The 17,690-nt window shown below is 34.1% G+C and overlaps 2 protein-coding genes across 5 annotated transcripts in view; both read left to right on the top strand.

Annotated features, from left to right (window-relative positions):
- Positions 1-2,715, top strand: part of LOC126775947 (hemicentin-1-like) — a 229,835-nt gene extending 227,120 nt beyond the window's left edge. For 3 of the 4 annotated variants that reach the window (XM_050498164.1, XM_050498163.1, XM_050498162.1), the window contains exons 11-14: positions 17-355; positions 633-908; positions 1,336-1,512; positions 1,996-2,715. In XM_050498164.1, the coding sequence (XP_050354121.1) occupies positions 17-355; positions 633-908; positions 1,336-1,512; positions 1,996-2,162 (959 nt within the window). In that variant the 3' untranslated portion in view covers positions 2,163-2,715. Of the gene's footprint in view, positions 1-16; positions 356-632; positions 909-1,335; positions 1,517-1,995 lie in introns of all 4 variants that reach the window. The other variant, XM_050498165.1, reaches the window with a different exon arrangement.
- Positions 2,716-12,009: 9,294 nt separating this feature from the next.
- On the top strand, positions 12,010-16,393 carry LOC126775991 (CLIP domain-containing serine protease HP8-like). Its single transcript, XM_050498239.1, has 7 exons — positions 12,010-12,187; positions 13,245-13,384; positions 13,644-13,842; positions 14,408-14,589; positions 14,659-14,767; positions 15,759-15,936; positions 16,011-16,393. Exons 1-7 carry the CDS (start codon positions 12,124-12,126, stop codon positions 16,255-16,257), a joined length of 1,119 nt encoding a protein of 372 aa, XP_050354196.1. The 5' UTR covers positions 12,010-12,123; the 3' UTR covers positions 16,258-16,393.
- Positions 16,394-17,690: the final 1,297 nt, after the last annotated feature.

The raw sequence follows: 17,690 nt of genomic DNA, 5'->3' as shown, positions 1-17,690 counted from the left end.
CAAACTTTCATTCCAGATCCACCAGAATGTCAGGAGCATGGTGTAACACTAATTAAAGAAACATTGAAATGCAATGTTAAAGCACTCCCCCCACCTGACACATTCTTCTGGCACATCCAACCAGTAGACGAGGATGTTCAACATTTAACAACTGGCTCAGCAATTCTACCACTTACACAAATCACAGGATCTTTATCGAGAACATTAGATGCCACCTGTGAAGCTGGTAATGGTATTGCTTCTCAAGAAAAGCCATGTAAAAAGACATTCAGCTTCGAACAGCTTCGACCTCCGCAGCCACAGCAGTGTGATTTAGCCTTTGAATATGAAGAATTTCAAATGAGATGTATTCCAGGTATACATCTGATTCTAATGTATAGAAGTCATAACATATACATATAAATTAATCTAATATACCCTAATATATTTATTTGTGAAAAAAAAATGGTAATTTTAATAATATTTATTCAAACTTTAATATAAATAGTCTTAAAATTATTCATTTAAGTATTCAACGAATCCAATCACTGGATCGTGTCATCGTATTTAGTTATTCGTGGCCATATAAACATTGGCTACCATAATTGTATGTAAGTGTATTCAAAGTTTTTTGTAAAAAATATATTTTTCAGTGGAAAATGCAACATACTATGAAGTATCTGTTTGGCGAATGTCAACATCCAATTCTTCTTTGGTTCTCGATAGAAGAGGATCAATGGGTTATGGTATGAGCCAGGCTCTCGCACAAGGTGAAGGCGTCCCCTGGCTTGTAAGAGGTAATTTGGGGAATTTAAACGTGGGAGACGAAGCGGGAGCTTCTGCTTGTAATAGATACGGATGTTCCACGGCCTTACTATTACGACCCACGGAGAATTTATTACATGCTGCCGCTAATCCTTGGTGGAAATGTAAGTAGTCATTTATATTTCTTATTTAAGTAGATAGGTAGCTTGACGTGATAACTGAATGGTAATGGCTATCCATAATATTATTTATAAATATAATCAAATCCAATAATCCATCCGGCGAAACATATATCTGCACAAGGTGTGGAAGAACTTGGCATTTTCGTATTGGACTATATTGGCACCAAACATACTGTATCTGTTAATTCACAGATTTGACTTAAATCTTCGTTACAGACATATCAAGCCAATGATGTGATGATATGCTTATTAGTACTGGTTTAATCTGCGATAACCATAATATTTTCGATTATCGCGTGCAAAATGATTATTAATTGTCGAGTTATCACTAGTATAATTTTGTAATAACCCACCATTATCTAAGACATAAGTAATGTGTCATCTTACAAGTCTACTCTTACGATTCCAGTTCTCCTCGAAAAAGATGTCGGTATATCTGTGGGTGCGGTGGTACTGGTAGCAGTGTTCGTGCTGTCCACCGTGCTCGCTGTACGTCTGGCTCGACGGGCGCGCTCCAAGCCCACGCCCGTCATACAAGTACTGCAACTGGATGATGTTGCCCGTGATTACCTGGAAACAATTGGAGGTAGGTAAGGATCAAGAACACTGCTCACGATCTACGCATGCTTTCCTCTTTCTCTATTTCTTTTAATTATTAGACAACTAAACTTTCAACCGCTTTTTACTGCTGGTAAGACTTTATGCAACCCTATCTAGGTACCCACTCACACAGGCAACATTTAGTAATTGTGCGCCGGTTTAGAGTGTGAGTGAGTCAGTGTAACTACAGGCACTAACAGGACGTTTACATAACATAACATCTTAATTCCGAAGGTTAGCGGCGCATTGGTGATTTAAAGTATACTAAGAATACTTACTGTGTCAATCTTAACGGGTAGTAGTGACCACTTACCATCCAAGTACCATCCGGTAGCGCATATCGTCGCCCTCATACTTTACAAAAAATTCTTGACTATACCAGTACCTTTGTCTAAAGCGTCATGTAGAATATGACGGTGTAGAATTGGTGTGCCAAGAAATAAACACAGTCGTATTTATATTTTCACAGATCATAAAGTCCACGCTTCACGCAGTCTTCGCTCTTGCAGTAGCGGCTACTCTGATGGTTCGGCTGAATCAGCACCAACGGTTGACAGAAGACGTAAACCAAGGTTATGGGACTGGGAACCACCACCAGACGTGACTCTTACGATACATAGAGAAAGTGCAGTGTAATTAATGTATTCTTTCAAGTGATATAGTTACAATGTTTCGAAAAATGAAAAGTTTAAAGGGCATTGACGTAAGACATTTATCATGAAAATTATTTTAAATGACCAATATACCGAACTTTGGAAGTCATACAACAGTTAGTGCTTTTTTTGCGTAAAATATAATTACTGGTGTATTTTTATCGATTACTACAATGTCGACTGTTGTTATTCCGTTTTTGGATTGAAATTTTGATTGATTAAATATGAAAATATATGAAAATCCTAATATAATAAAACCAATATTTACTAACTGTAGAGATATTCTGTAAGCACAAACTCGCAGCTCATGTAAAATGACAGAAGGTGATACGCGACATTGAATTTAACATTTATATAAATTAAAATAGCGTATCACCGTAAGTCGGATCTTAATATTTCACGAAAGACATGCGTACATACGTTCTTACAGAATAGCACTGATTCGCGAGGTCGCAAATGTGCGCTTAATAAATGCATTTATTTTAAATCAAACTACTACGAATAAACATTTTAAATAGTTTGTATATAATTAATAATTTCCTTGTCTTATATATTTCCTTGTAATTTCAATTAATATCAACTTCAATTTTCAAGGACTTTGTGACTAACGCAAAACAGCAGAGCAAACTTTATGACCTAGGCAAGTATCATGAAGTGCGACAATTACGAAATATTTAAATTATTTGATAATATTTGAAAATCAATTAACACAAATGTTATTTGTGGTTAAAAAAAAACATTAAAAGAAACATGTATTTTGTAAATACTAGGTACCCGCGGCTTCACCCGCATAAAACTTAAAGAAATCACTAATAGCAGACTTATGATATTTTAGTATATACAACATTTTTAGTTTTATTTTCGTGGGAATGTAGTATTTATTGGTTTTCGTTGCACCCGGATCTATATAGGGCAAAAAACAACGTTCTCTCAAATCTATTGACATATTTGAATGTCTTTCCCTGTGCTTTAATTATTGTGCCTGCAAACGATACCTTCACAGGAAATTGTGTCCTTTCAAAATTAAAAGGTAAATTCGTGCATTTAGAAATGTATTTATTATGGGCTAACCGACTAAGTATTAATTACTTGTTGAAATATGTCAAAACTATAAAAAGTACTAAAAAATCTCTTTAATCTTATCTCGACATCTTTCATAAGAATTTTATAAAAAAGAATTCGTATTTAATGCATTATTTAAAAACAGCTAAGATTGCCATTCAAAAGGTTATAGTGACCTTAAAAATAGAAATATATTATCGCAGACTTTTTTTATAACTTTTCAAGAGAAACAATGTCGTCATATATGATTGATGTTGTGTAACATTAAACGTTTACGCAGCGCACGTAACGGAAGTTCTCGAAAGGGATAAAATTTTCCCGTTTTTGCAACATTTTTAATTCAGAATGACATTTCATGCTTCTTACTTTAAAATTACACATCTTCCGTACAACATTTATCCTTTACCTATATTTCCGCGCGCCCGAAGCCATGGGCAATACATAATAAAAATAAGGGAAATGTGTACACATATTGTAATAAGCCACTACCCTTTTTTTGCTAATAACAAATAATCCACTACCCTAACAAAATGTGTTACAAATGAATACAGCTGATACAGGTTTAACAGGTCCCTGTTCCCAAGGAGTGCCGTGCGTTTATGACATACCTGCGTCCGCTGCATATAACTCAATACTACAGGCAACAGCGCGGCAGTCGGCGAGCTTTGCATATACGTGTGGACACGCTTAATCGACGGATGTCTAACATAAGCTGAACCCTATTTAATATGATTAATCATCAATCTGAGCTCAACTTACATTGCAAGAATCTAAATCTCTAAAAATGACCATTTTTTAACTTTGGTTTGTTCCTATAAACTTTCAATCATCATTCATTTACAGACTATCATTTATATAATATGTACCTAAAGTGTCAGTCAATTAAAACCGCTCCTGATCCTTAAGGACTTTTTGGTTAATCGTTCACAACAAGTTAGAGTTGGTGATCACGTCAGTTCTCAGGCACTTGTTATTTGTGGCATCCCCCAGGGCTATTATTCTTGGCCCAGTATTCTTGGCCCAAGTCTCTTTTTGATCTATATTAACGACCTATGTGAACAAACTCTAAGAAATGGTTTACCTACGCGGATGATACTGCGCTTGTATTCTACGGAGAGACTTGGGACAAAGTACGGCATTATGCTCAATTAGGACTCCACAAAGTAAATCAATGGCTTAGTTTAAGCCTGTTGACATTGAATCTCTCCAAAACCTGATTTATTCAGTTTTCTGTGGCCAAAAAAAATCAGAGAATATTAGTCTTAAGGTTCACTCATGTAACTACCCCAGTGATTCTCTTGCTTCATGTTCATGCTTTGAGATAGCTAAATCTACGACCGTCAAATATCTAGGAGTTATTTTGGACGAAAAACTTAGTTGGCGTTCTCATATAGACATCACAACTGCGCGCACCAGAAAACTTATTATGGTTTTCAAGAAGTTGAGGCACGTTGCTGATTTAGATCTTCTGCGCACAATATATTATGCACTAGGTGAATCAGTCATTGGATATTGTATAAAAGCTTGGCGTGGTGCTTGTAAAATATTTATAATATACTTGGAAAGAGCGCATAGACCTATCTTAAAAGTCATGACCTCTAGCCCATACAGATTTTCTACAACTAAGTTGTATGAAAAATGTCAACTCCTAACAGTTAGGCAACTATACGTCTATCAATTAGTTATCCAACAACATAGAATCTATCATGCCGACGCATACAGTAAACAACGTGTCATTAAAAACTTATGTCCACCTGTTATATGTCGAACAGCTTAAGCCAGACAACATGATTTTAAAGCAGTTTATTTGTATAACAAAATAAATAAAAAAAAAATATATACACCCCTTACGTAATCGTAAAGCTAAAGACTAGATTATGAACAAACTGAACTGTTGCTGCTATAATATCTTGTGAAACAAAATACACATACATACACACACACACACATACACACACACGGACACACGCGCAAACACACACATATCTACACACTCCACACAAATCTTCTGACACTCCCTTCTAGTATACAGTAAAAATATTCATTTATTTTTGATTTACATAGAACGATATGTCACTAAAATATGAGAGAGGACACTGATTTTTGTAATATAAGTCTTTGAGCCTAGCTCAGAAATTAGAAACTTCATTATAATTTGTTACTTTTTATGTGAATAAAGATTATTATTATTAATAATAATTCAACTGAACGGTTATTTTATAGCATTTTTATCAAATAAATGTTCGACATGACTCTTTAAAGTGACATAACTTTTTTATTTATAAGCCGATTGAAATAAAACAAACACTAACTTTAACTTTGGAAGTTTGCCAAAATACATTAGTGAAAACCGCACCCAAATCAGTTAAGCTCATTCTAAGACTAGCGCCAACAAACGCACAGACAAACAGACAAAAATTCTAACTATCATTCTTTTGGGTTCTATTGCGTTGATAAAGACCAGACAGCGATCAGTTACATTTTTATTATATGTATAGAATAGATGTATAAAAATGTCTGTCGTACCGCCAGAGCTGTCCGCAGTGTGAAAGCACTGCAGACATGTTTTATTATTTAATCTTAGATTGTACTCTACAAACATTTACCTGACTTTATATCTTACTTTATATTCAAACAGAATCCGGTCATCTGATGCCTGAATTTGGTCTCTATGAATCTACGAAGGGTTTATGTATAATATTATAGTGCACAAGTGGTTGTGTAAATTATTCCCCTCTATTCCCTAATTGTTATAACCTGATAGATACGCTACGAAACGTAAGGACGAAGAACCAACGACTTTACTTTTTCCAGTGTTTAACACTGCTGTACTATTTATATGATAAAAATATATTTAATTCAAGTACTTTTGATCATCATATTAGAATATTATGTTAAATGTAAAACTACCATAGTTCCAAAACGTACAATATGATCAACCCGACAAGAAATTCAGAAGTTTCACTTTTCTACTAATTAAAGTATACAGTGGTGTTAATTACATACAATTTACAATTAAATTTAGATATGATGTAAAACATCAAGTGTATCATTTACGTGATAAGCATTATATATTAATACAATAATACAATAATGCTTAAGGCTTTTTGTTACTCAAATATACAATATAATTATAGCTTAGAACAAAATTATCGTAAATACCAAGCATTTTTACTATATACATATATAATGTAACGTCATGCCACATAACGCTACGCTACATATCGCCAAGCCAAGTCAAGCCAAGCCAAGCCAAGCCATGCCATACCACGACAGTTAAAGCCGGCACTGTCCACCAAGCCTGTAACCGTTACTGACGTCACATAAGCAAATTAAACATTTACACATTAAATTCAATTGCGTGCCCGCATGCTAACGGACAAGTTGAACTCACTTAAGGCCCTACAAGGCCCACTGACCCTAGTGAAGCAGCTAATAATTGATCTAACTATCTACCTGATATAATTTGGGGAATAAATAATACTTTTAAATATCATGAGTTATACCGTAATGAAAGGTCCTAACATTCTATCCTAACATTGTGTACTCCATTGCGGGAGCAATTGTTACAGGATGGCCGATTGTAACGTCATGCCACATAACGCCACGCTACATATCGCCACGCCACATGCCGAGACAAGACAAGCCAAGCCAAGCCCAGCCAAACCATGCCATGCCACGACAGTTAAAGTCGGCACTGTCCACCAAGCATGTGGCTATGACAACGTATGCGGAACGACATATGTATGCGGAAACATGCCGCATAATATTTGACGAATGTACATATGACTCTCGCTTGTCGATTCAATCAAAGCGTTACGAAAACTATAAGGCTGTTAACAAAAAATGTTCTTTGATTAATTATTTAATTCAATGTACAATGCTGGATATAATGACAAATAACTGTATCCTTGAATTTAATCGTTTTACTAAAACGTGTAAAAAATAAACTCGGGACAGAAAATTACTCATCTTCGCCTAAACGTCTCTTAGCCAATTGCGATAGGCATGTTGTTGATGTCTGAGAACCGAGGTCTGAGTTTCCTCGTCCAAATGAAATTTATCAAGAAAAGGCATGAATAACATGACATGTTGACGGTATGTATAAAGATGCAATTTAATTAACCAATGACGCAGTTTATTTGTTTGTTAGTTTGAATTCATAATTCAAACAAACAAACGAACAATATTACAAACAATAATAATTCATTATTGCAATTTTTATTAAGTCGGGAAAACAATAAATACTTGAAGTAATGTCCTCCAGACCGATTTCGGCCACGGCGGCCAATCTCAAGAGAGATTAGCCAACTACGCAGAAGATATTATAGTGCACAAGTGTGTGCGCAAACACAGGTGCACTCTCTATTCCCTAACTCTCATAATCTGATGGGACGGCAATCCGACACGACCGGAAAGAGTTCAGGCGCAGGACCAACGGCTTTACGTGCTTTCCGAGGCACGGGAGTGTACACACTTCCAACTTCCAGACTCCGGGCTGTTACTGAGAATTTTCTGTCAGAAAAACCCAATAAATTTTTATTGGCTCGACCTGGGAATTGAACTCAGGACCTCCAAGTCTGCGGCCTCATATCAAGCCACTAGACTAATGAAGGCATTCAATACTTGAAGTAGAAAAACAATGAATACTTCAGTACTTATATTAACTCCGAGTGGAATTAAATACTTTTTTATTAACTAGCATTATTTATGTACCTTTTGAAAGTTCGTAAGATGTGATTGACGCAAATTGTACTTTTCATTTCATTTTTATATAGGTGTAATGCTTATAAAGTGAGTAAGTTTATTTATTTTTAAATAGTGTTATTTATATGCTTAAACTAACAAATTTAGTATATAAGAAAACCTGTAAAGTCGATCTTAACCTACTTCTAACTGTCGTATGTATGGAAATCTTTAAATATATAAATGTTGACAATACATTAATTTGATATAAATAAGCTTATCAGTGATGGAGCCGGGAAGAGAATTGCTTAAAAGAATAAATAATGATTAAATAGCTTTTAGTGTAGCCCTCGAATTTACAGTCTATTGTAAAAAAGTAAAGTAAAGTTCATCCTTGCGAAACGCCCGTTGTGAGCACTGATCCAAATCCCCATTCCCATCTCTATTTTATCGGTATTGGACATTATTAAGTTTTCATTTAAACGTACCTACATTAGAACTAAGTTTTGAAGTCGGTTATAATTTTTATAAATAAAATTATTGAAAATATTTTCAAATTTTAATTCTGAATTTACATGTACCTTTTTTAGTCGATCAGCAGCTCATGTAGATTTCCAATTCTACTTTTATAAAATAGAACCAAACCAAATAACAATGTTACATTTCTAAATATTCTTTTTAACTATACGATAACTTTCTTCCTTTGTACATTCAAAATAACACACTAAGTCATTGCGGTTTTATGATTATAAGCTTGACTCCGCCAGAGTGTTACAGACGAAGGAGATCAGTGTCAGGTATTGGGTAGCTTATATGTTAATTTAGGGTATACGCTCTATCTCTATTCCAAAATTTATTCGAATATGTCCAGCTGCTTTTGCGTGATTAAGTAACAAACATCCAAACATACAAATATTCATACCTATTTATAATATTAATTGGATTGGATGAAATAAGTTAATAAATTCTCAGATGAATGCAGCGACTGCGAATTATATCGTGAGTGTCCTGGAGCTATACCTTGCGCAGCAACTGTTAAAGGCGATGAAACAAGGTATACAAAATTAAAGTCATCGATTTGCGATGTCGACATGGTAAATAGAAGTAGGATACCCAAAGTGAGTTCTTCTTTTCCTTCTAAAATCACTCAAAAATGCGACTAAACGAAACATTGGTCCTTAGACTTTAGACAGTCAGTTTCTTAAGTCTGTATCTGTAATTACATTTGCTGTAAGATGTTGTGTATTGTTAATGTTTAAGAATATGTAATAATCGAATTACATTAATACCTGAGATAAGGTATACTGCTTAAGTGCTGTTTTATTAGATGTATTAGTTTTCACTTGTTGAAGGAATGAAACACTTTACAGTTTCAATACACCACTTGCAGCTTCCAAGACTGTAATAATAATATATTGGATAAGGGAGCGGTGGTCCACCACTTACTCATACCATCAGACGATGATTTAAAATAAAAAAAGCTAAATAATATGATTACGGTAGTTCTACGGCAATTTTATTAATTATAAAATTAATATATATATATATATATATATATATATATATTTATTATATATCAATGTTGACAGCGTCGATCCTACCCGATTCAACTATACAGAAATAAGAACTATATGACCCCTAAGGACAAAAAATCCATGAAAATTCCCTTGGAGAACAATTACCAAAAAACGCACACCGTATTTTTGTGTATAAAGATTGTAATTAACAAATATTAATTTACAATGTGAGATTAAAAATGTCTTGAATATGTTTTGTAACGCACGCTTGTCTAACGACTACAATCATTTTCGCCCAGTTCCTTTCTTGTTAAGATTTAATTTTTATATTATAATTTAACTTACAATTTAATTCCAACAGATATGGTACTTTGATTACATTTTGTCTGATGATAGATCTTTAGTGTCAGAATTTATTGGCTCAAAAGAACCAAAAGAAAAGAACACAAATGTTGCACTCTTACCAGAGGATTGTGATAAAATTGACGTGGAACGGATCATCGGAGGAACCGTTGCAAATCAGGTTTATATGTAATCTTCTTGTATTTAGTAGTTCGAAATCTTTCAAATACATTTAATAAATTTTCTGAAGCAAAAATCTGTGGACTGTAGTACTCGTAATAACTTCTCACCACCAAACTCTAGATTAAAATAATTTTATTGAATAATTGCTAGCTATCCTTCTTAAATTTATGAAACAGTACATACATGAACATACATAAAATTTCTAAAAATGTTATATACTTGTAATATTTTTTTCCATTTTTTTTTTATAATTTTAGTTAACAACGACCTCTATTTTAAATGTGGAGTGACTATTATTAATTCCCGATACATTCTGACGGCTGTCCACTGTGTTGTCAAGAAAAAGCTCTATAAAGTTCGTATCAGCGAACTAGATCTCAGTTCGAAAGAAGATTGCCAAGGAGAAAATCCTAATTACTTCTGCGAGCCTCACCTTCAGGTTAAAATAATTAATAAAATATATAACTGGTTATAAAACTTGTAACCAAAATAAACACTTAATATAATATGTACTAAACCTTTGCAACATGATATAGAAATCGAAGAAAGTATACCCAATAAAGAGTATCAACGTATGCCGTCAAAGAACGACATTGTATTGCTTCGTCTTAAGGAACCAATTGATTTTGGACACAGTGAGTATATTTAATTAAATAAATATATATTTCAATTATAAATAATAGTAGATTCATAAAAGGCTTGAGTACTCTGTCTGCTTTAATCAATCTGCTTATGCGATTCCAATATTTAAAAAAAAACAAAAGTAGAACTTCTTTCATGTCCCCCTTTTTTCGAAAAAAGGGGGACATGAAAAAAATACCTACTAAAAAACCAGTGGTAGCCACTCCATCTCTTCGAGGGGGCGTCTCGAGATCGCTTGCACATTTTACCGTGACAGTTAGCCCGCTAAACGGGCATCCTAAGGAGGTTCCCGGGGTATTTATTACTCACCTAGGCCCAATGGCACTTACGGCAGGGAGAGTAGGTAAGCATAGCGTCGGTGCCTCTTCCCCGGTCATCTTTGGTGGAGCGGGTCAGCGGAGGCACTCGCCTTACGCTCCCGCTCCGTGGCCTTCTTTTGCGACGTGACACTCTCGCAAAAAGAGATCATCTCTAGCCAGCATTTCTCGCTGCCAAGCATGACAGAAATGACCGGTAAGTACCTGCGTCAGCCTAAACGTGAATGTGCAGCTTATTCTTGTTTCGACTCGAATAGTGGCAGATCGCCTCTACTGTAGCCAGGCCTGCTGATGGGAACTCTAGGTCCTCTTCCCATCTGCAAATCAGGGCTTGGTGGGCTAGAAATATGATGCGCCCTACCTTTATTTTTGTCAACACCAGTTCATATGTATTTTTCGAAAACTGATGAGAACATGAGTTTTTTTAATAGTTTTTGTTTGTATACGTGTCACTGGATGTGGTTTAATAAAACAATAGGAATGATAATCAGGAGCACTGAACTGAATTTTCTGAAGTGTCGTCAGTGGACTTAAACACATACAACGAACTACTTTATGCTCACAAGATAAATAAGCCATGATATAAAAAAAAACGGTGAGTTTCTTTCGCCGGTTCTTCTAAGGGCTGGTTGTTTATTTTCCGAATCGGTGGTCGTTTTTAGTTTGTATAATAATGCATACAACAATGTTAATATTTCAGTCCTACTTCATAAAGTTAAAGATACTCCATACATTTGGAGTAACAGCATTACAATTTGCAACTATCTTTGGAATTATACGCTGTGGGAATCTCGCCCAGAGCATTGTTAGTGCTAAAACCGGCACTTTATACGTATCTATGTACTCTTATCGTCACATACTGAATTCCAAGCGGGCGAAGCCACGGGCACACATAATAAGTATACATTAAATATAAATAATTTTATGGTATTTTTATCTCAAATGATAATAATGAATTGTGGAAATACCTTTTACAAAACTAATTAATTCAGCAATAATATTTATATTAAATTATATATACTGTGGGTCATATGTGTATATACGATACATTTGACCCACAGTATCATAATTGTATTACTCAGAAAAACATCAACCCGTCACTTAGCAATTGGATACCAAGCAGTACTAACGTGAACAACGCGGATATAATATGATATATATAAATACAACAAAATCTATTTCATAACAAATTAAAATGATTCAAATAAAATTATTAATTTGCTTGTTAGTGCTTCACATCTGCGAACATTCATTTGCAAGTAAGTATCTCATTCCTACTAGTCTATAAAAATTTTTTTAACGAATTAAAACAACTGCTCATAATTTTACAATGGATTAGATAAAGGAGTTTTATAGGTTATTTATTGTAGTGATACAAAAATATAGAAAAATAATGATATTCAAATAATATCTGCCATTTAAGTGACAAGGTGACCTCATGCTATAAGTTTATCTGTTATTCCAATCAATTTTAATTCAAGCATGAAGGTCACTCATTACTTTACTAATGTATGGTATTTTATTTTTTAAACTTAGTTTTAAAAGCTTATACCTAGAAAAAAAATCTAATTATTATGGATAGCATAGGTTACGTACTACGTTCAGTTAGAAAAAAACTCAGTCAGACAAAGATCAGTTTTTTTGACGGGTGGAGAGAATTGTATTTCTCTTTAGAATTAAAATTAGGATATACATGTTTCTATCAAAGTCTTTAACAAAATTTAACGATAAAAATACTATTAGGAATATCTACGTCACATGGTGCACGTGAATTTTGTTTTTGTTTGGTTCCGCAAGTCTGATAACTAAAATTATTTCTATTATTTACCATATCCGTACAAAATTATATATGTGTAGAGTAACTAATTTGATCTTTCCCAAAAGATCATTTTGTCGATCAGATTTTGATAAAATAGACCATCTCAATTAATTAAATTGAGTAAAAGTGTAGGTTAAACAGATGGTAGAATCTTATTAAATGTTAGCAAACACGAACAAACTAAATATCAATATTTTATTGCCTAAATGTCCTGGGGATAATGCCTTGTGCAACCCCAACTGAATAAGTACCACCCACGCATAAGAAACAGCGATAAATATTGTCGTTTTTCGGCTTGTTAGGGTGAGTAAGCCAGTGTAAGTTCAGGCAAATGGAACATAACATCTTGTTCAACGACGTAAAGAGAGTGTATTAGAGAATAATATATATATATATATATATATATATATATTATTTCTAATTTTAACATTACTACGTTGTTCGCCTTGGAAAAATAAAAATAATTGTAATATTTTTTTATATGTTATATATTATAGAAAAATGCGACAGTTGTAAGTTGCTGCGTCAGTGTCCCGAAGCGCTGAATTTAGTTTCCGATACGAATGCCGCAGTGAAACAAAGGCTTAAAGATGCATTGTGCGGGACTACAACCGTGGACGGCGTACGACACCCTATGGTAAGCTCTAGTTGATACTACAAATTTAGTCCAAAAACTGACTGGTTTGTGAACGTAGAGTAGTATTCATTGTATCGAGCCAAGCTGTGAATCATTTTACAGAGCACTGAGAGTTAAACTTCGAGTTCAAATTAGAGTACAATTTCGATTAAAAACTCCTTAATCTTTCACATTTCTTAAAATTATTTTGATCTTACCTATATATACCCGCCAATATGAATAATAATTAGCTTTGCTTGACTAATTTTGTTTTTAACAGATTTGCTGTAACAACTTTATCACCGTATCTGTTAGGTTCGCAGACACAGAAACAGATATCGAAACACACGAGAACATCGCACTATTACCAGAAAACTGCGGTAGTATCAATGGAGACCGAATCGTCGGAGGTTCTTATGCCAACCTCTATGAGTTTCCATGGATGGCACTCGTCTCTCGTATTACTGGAACACATAATGGTTACTTTATATTTTATATGATACTAATTGCTGACGCGGACTACGAACACAGATAGCCTTTTCATTTTTTGACAAAATTGCAGTAATTTGAAAATACTACTATCAACTTCTCCCTGACTTCCGTTAATTTTTATTAGATTTTAACTCTCCTACGATGTCTATCGAGGAGGACAGACAATTGCTTCCCATCATGTACTGGTGGTAGGGCTTTGTGCAAGCTCGTCTGGGTAGGTACCACCTACTCATCAGTTATTCTACCGCAATCCAGCAATACTTGATATTGTTGTGTTCCGGTTTGAAGGGTGAGTGAGCCAGTGTAATTACAGGCACAAGGGACATAAAATCTTAGTTCCCAAGGTTGGTGGCGCATTGGCTATAAGCGATGGTTGACATTTCTTACAATGCCAATGTCTAAGGGCGTTTGGTGACCACTTACCATCAGGTGGCCCATATACTCGTCCACCTTCCTATTCTATAAAAAAAAAAAAGAAAAAAGAAAAAAAAAATTGGTCTAATAAGAATTTAAACAAACCTGTTTCTAATCACTTTAATTCCTATATAATAGGTAAAAGACAAACTCAGTTCCACTGTGGAGGAACAGCTATAAACTCTAGATACATTTTGACTGCTGCTCACTGTGTTGTTGGTCAAAGACTAGCTGGAATCCGCATTGGTGATTTTAATATAAATACACCAGAGGATTGTCAAGGAGAATATCCCCACTTCGTCTGTGAGCAACATATTCAGGTATACAATATATTTAAAAAGCATACGTTTTTATGATTTGTTTATAATATATTTTTTATGTATTTTTAGGATATTCGTATAAATAATACAATTGTTCACGAGGACTTTAAGGTACTGCCAAGTGTACAAAATGATATCGCACTCATTCGTCTCAAGTACCCAATTGACTTTTCATTTAGTAAGTTATATATGAATATTGTTTTAAAAGTAAATAAAATAGTGCAAGCAACGCAGGTTATGAAGTTTTAGTTTAACATTTTACGTTATTAATTACATTTATTTAAGTTAGTAAATAATGTGATGCGCATGCAATATAGATAGAAATGTTTGATTCTTGATTAGTTCACCTAGGTCATTAAGTTTTACTTTGACTGCCTCGTTGGTCTAGTCTAGGCTTGATGTAAGGCCGCAGACCCGGAGATCCTAGGTTCAATTCCCAGGTTGAGCCAGTAAAAAGTTATTGGGTTTTTCTGTCAGAAAATTGTCAGTAGCATCCCGGAGTCTGGAAGTAGGAAGTATTTACACCCCCGTGCCTCGGAAAGCACGTAAAGCCATTGGTCCTGCGCCTGAACTTTCCAGTCGTGTCGGACTGCCGCCCCATCGGATTTTGAGAGTGAGGGAAGAGAGAGTGCACCTGTGTTTGCATACACACTTGTGCACTATAACATCTCCTGCGCAGTTGGCTAATCTCTCTTGATTGAGATGATCAGCCGCCGTGGCCGAAATCGGTCTGGAGGACATTATTATTAAGTTTTACTACACTGTTGTGTGAGTTTTCTTTATAATGACAGCTACTCCACGTATAAAACTAATTGTTTCGTACGCCACACTCATTTTGAATTTTTATCTAACATCGCTTCCGAAAATATTATATTATCAGTTTCTTTTTCTTATCTTTCAATCTATTTGGCAGTTCGATAAAAAAAATTAAACTGGACATTTTGTAAACGATTGCGTTTTTTATCGAACTGGGAAAATCAAAATTAAATACACTTTGTTCAAGTTATTGAAAAAAAATTTATCTGAGACGTTTTAAATTGGCTTTACAATTTTTTAGTTTTTTAAATTATTAATACTATAATATTATTTCCTAATAGTAATAACGTCATATTACCTTAAATTATCCTAAAAAAAAATTTGGTCTAAAATTTAAAGAAATATTTTTATAGAAAACGCCAAGCCGATTTGTCTGCCATTATTTAACAAACTTCGAAACATAAGCCTCGATGGAAAACAAGCTACTGTTGCTGGATGGGGAATTACGGAATTCTCAAGGGCATCACCCGTTCTTCGGAAAGTTGAGATACCAATAAAGAGTGACAACGAATGCCGACACTACTATGATAGGTAAGAAACTATTTTTGAAGGTTTCAAACAATACACTTATTACAATTTCACTTTTTTCTTCTTAAACATTTCAGAAATTATGATTCTGGTACAAATAATATTATAAATAAGATATTATGTGCTGGTGAGGTAGGTAAGGACTCATGCAAGGGGGACTCTGGAGGACCACTTATGTTAGAAGAGCTATACAATGACATTTATCGGATGATTCAATTCGGCGTCGTGTCTTATGGACCACAACAATGTGGTTCTGCTACCCCCGGAGTATATACTGATGTTAGGCAATATGTCAAATGGATATTGGATAACATCGAACCCTAAAGTTATACCTACAAAATTATCATGTTACTATCTACAAAGATGAAACATGAAACTTAAACAAATTGTATTCATATTTCGAAAAGAGCATTTATATTTATAATAAATTATATTTTATAATAAATGTGCTTCTAGAAAAGACATTGTTATCAATTTTCCCGATTCAGTAATATAAACTTTCACCCAAAATGTGAGATTCTCTTTCATATCGTCCACGTTTATTATTTATCAAATAAATTAATACACATTTTATTTATTTACACACGGCAACAGGAAAACACACGAAATATTTTTAACAGAATCATATTGTTTGATGACACTGGTATGCCCACGTTTTTCTCACGTTTATTTAAATCTTCTATATATTATAAACGCGAAATTTGTATGAATGTTTGTTACTCTTTCACGCAAAACCACTAAAATATATAAAAAGGATTTCAATGAATGTTTACAACAATATAGCTTACATCAGAATAACATATAGGCTATAATTTATATAGCTATTGAATAAATTAGTCAAAATAATAAGTGTCACGTAAGTCGGAAAAATTTCTCCTATCTGCGATCCATTCTGCCGTGCGCTGCAAAAAACGTAAGAGTTATACGAATATAATGTATTGTGGAAATATATCTCTTAAATAGTTCTACAAAAAAGTACGTGACAGCGTTTATCTATCTTTTATGTGTAAGCCATTATCTCTAAAACAGTGAATCAAAAATACAATAAAATTTGATAGTTATTCCCAAAATGCATACTTTTGTATTAACAAATTGATTCTTATCGAAACAAATACTTTTACCATTTCTGGTATTTCAAGTAGATAAACTTTGTCTCCTACACTATGTCATTTGGACAAATATTTTAAAAGTTACGACGATGACAATGTGAGTGCGCGCCGCGCGGTGAGGGCAGACGTCGTTGATGGTTGTGTCTGTTTTGCGATATTCAAGACCTATTTGTTAAAGTCGCACTATGCCTATATGTAATCTCATAGGTAGGTATTGGAAGGTTTCTTTGTGGTTAGTTATACTTACAACAAGTTATTTAGTTTTTATTTAAATTACACAGGCATTTGATTTTTTATGTTGTTTGCGAAACCGTTACTCAGTAAGTTTATTTAAAATATTAAATTGTTAAATACTAAACTTAAATTAAATTATTACTATCTATACATATTATAAATCTGTAACTGATCGCTGTCTGTACATTGAAGATATATCAGTATAACGATTACCGGGGGCCGTTATCAACGCAATAGAACCCAAAACAATGATTGTTAGAATTTTTGTCAGCTTATCTGTTTGTCCGTGCGTTTGTGCAAGCTAATCTTAGAAACCGTTTAACGGATTTGAGTGTGATTCACTAATGTATTATGGCTAACATCCTTTAAATTTTAGTATTTGTTTTATTTCAATCGGTTCATGAATAATAGAGT

This window comes from Nymphalis io, chromosome 19 (assembly GCF_905147045.1).
Source record: "Nymphalis io chromosome 19, ilAglIoxx1.1, whole genome shotgun sequence".
Taxonomy (NCBI): Eukaryota; Metazoa; Arthropoda; class Insecta; order Lepidoptera; family Nymphalidae; genus Nymphalis; species Nymphalis io.
This window is presented reverse-complemented; position numbering and strand designations above follow the sequence as displayed.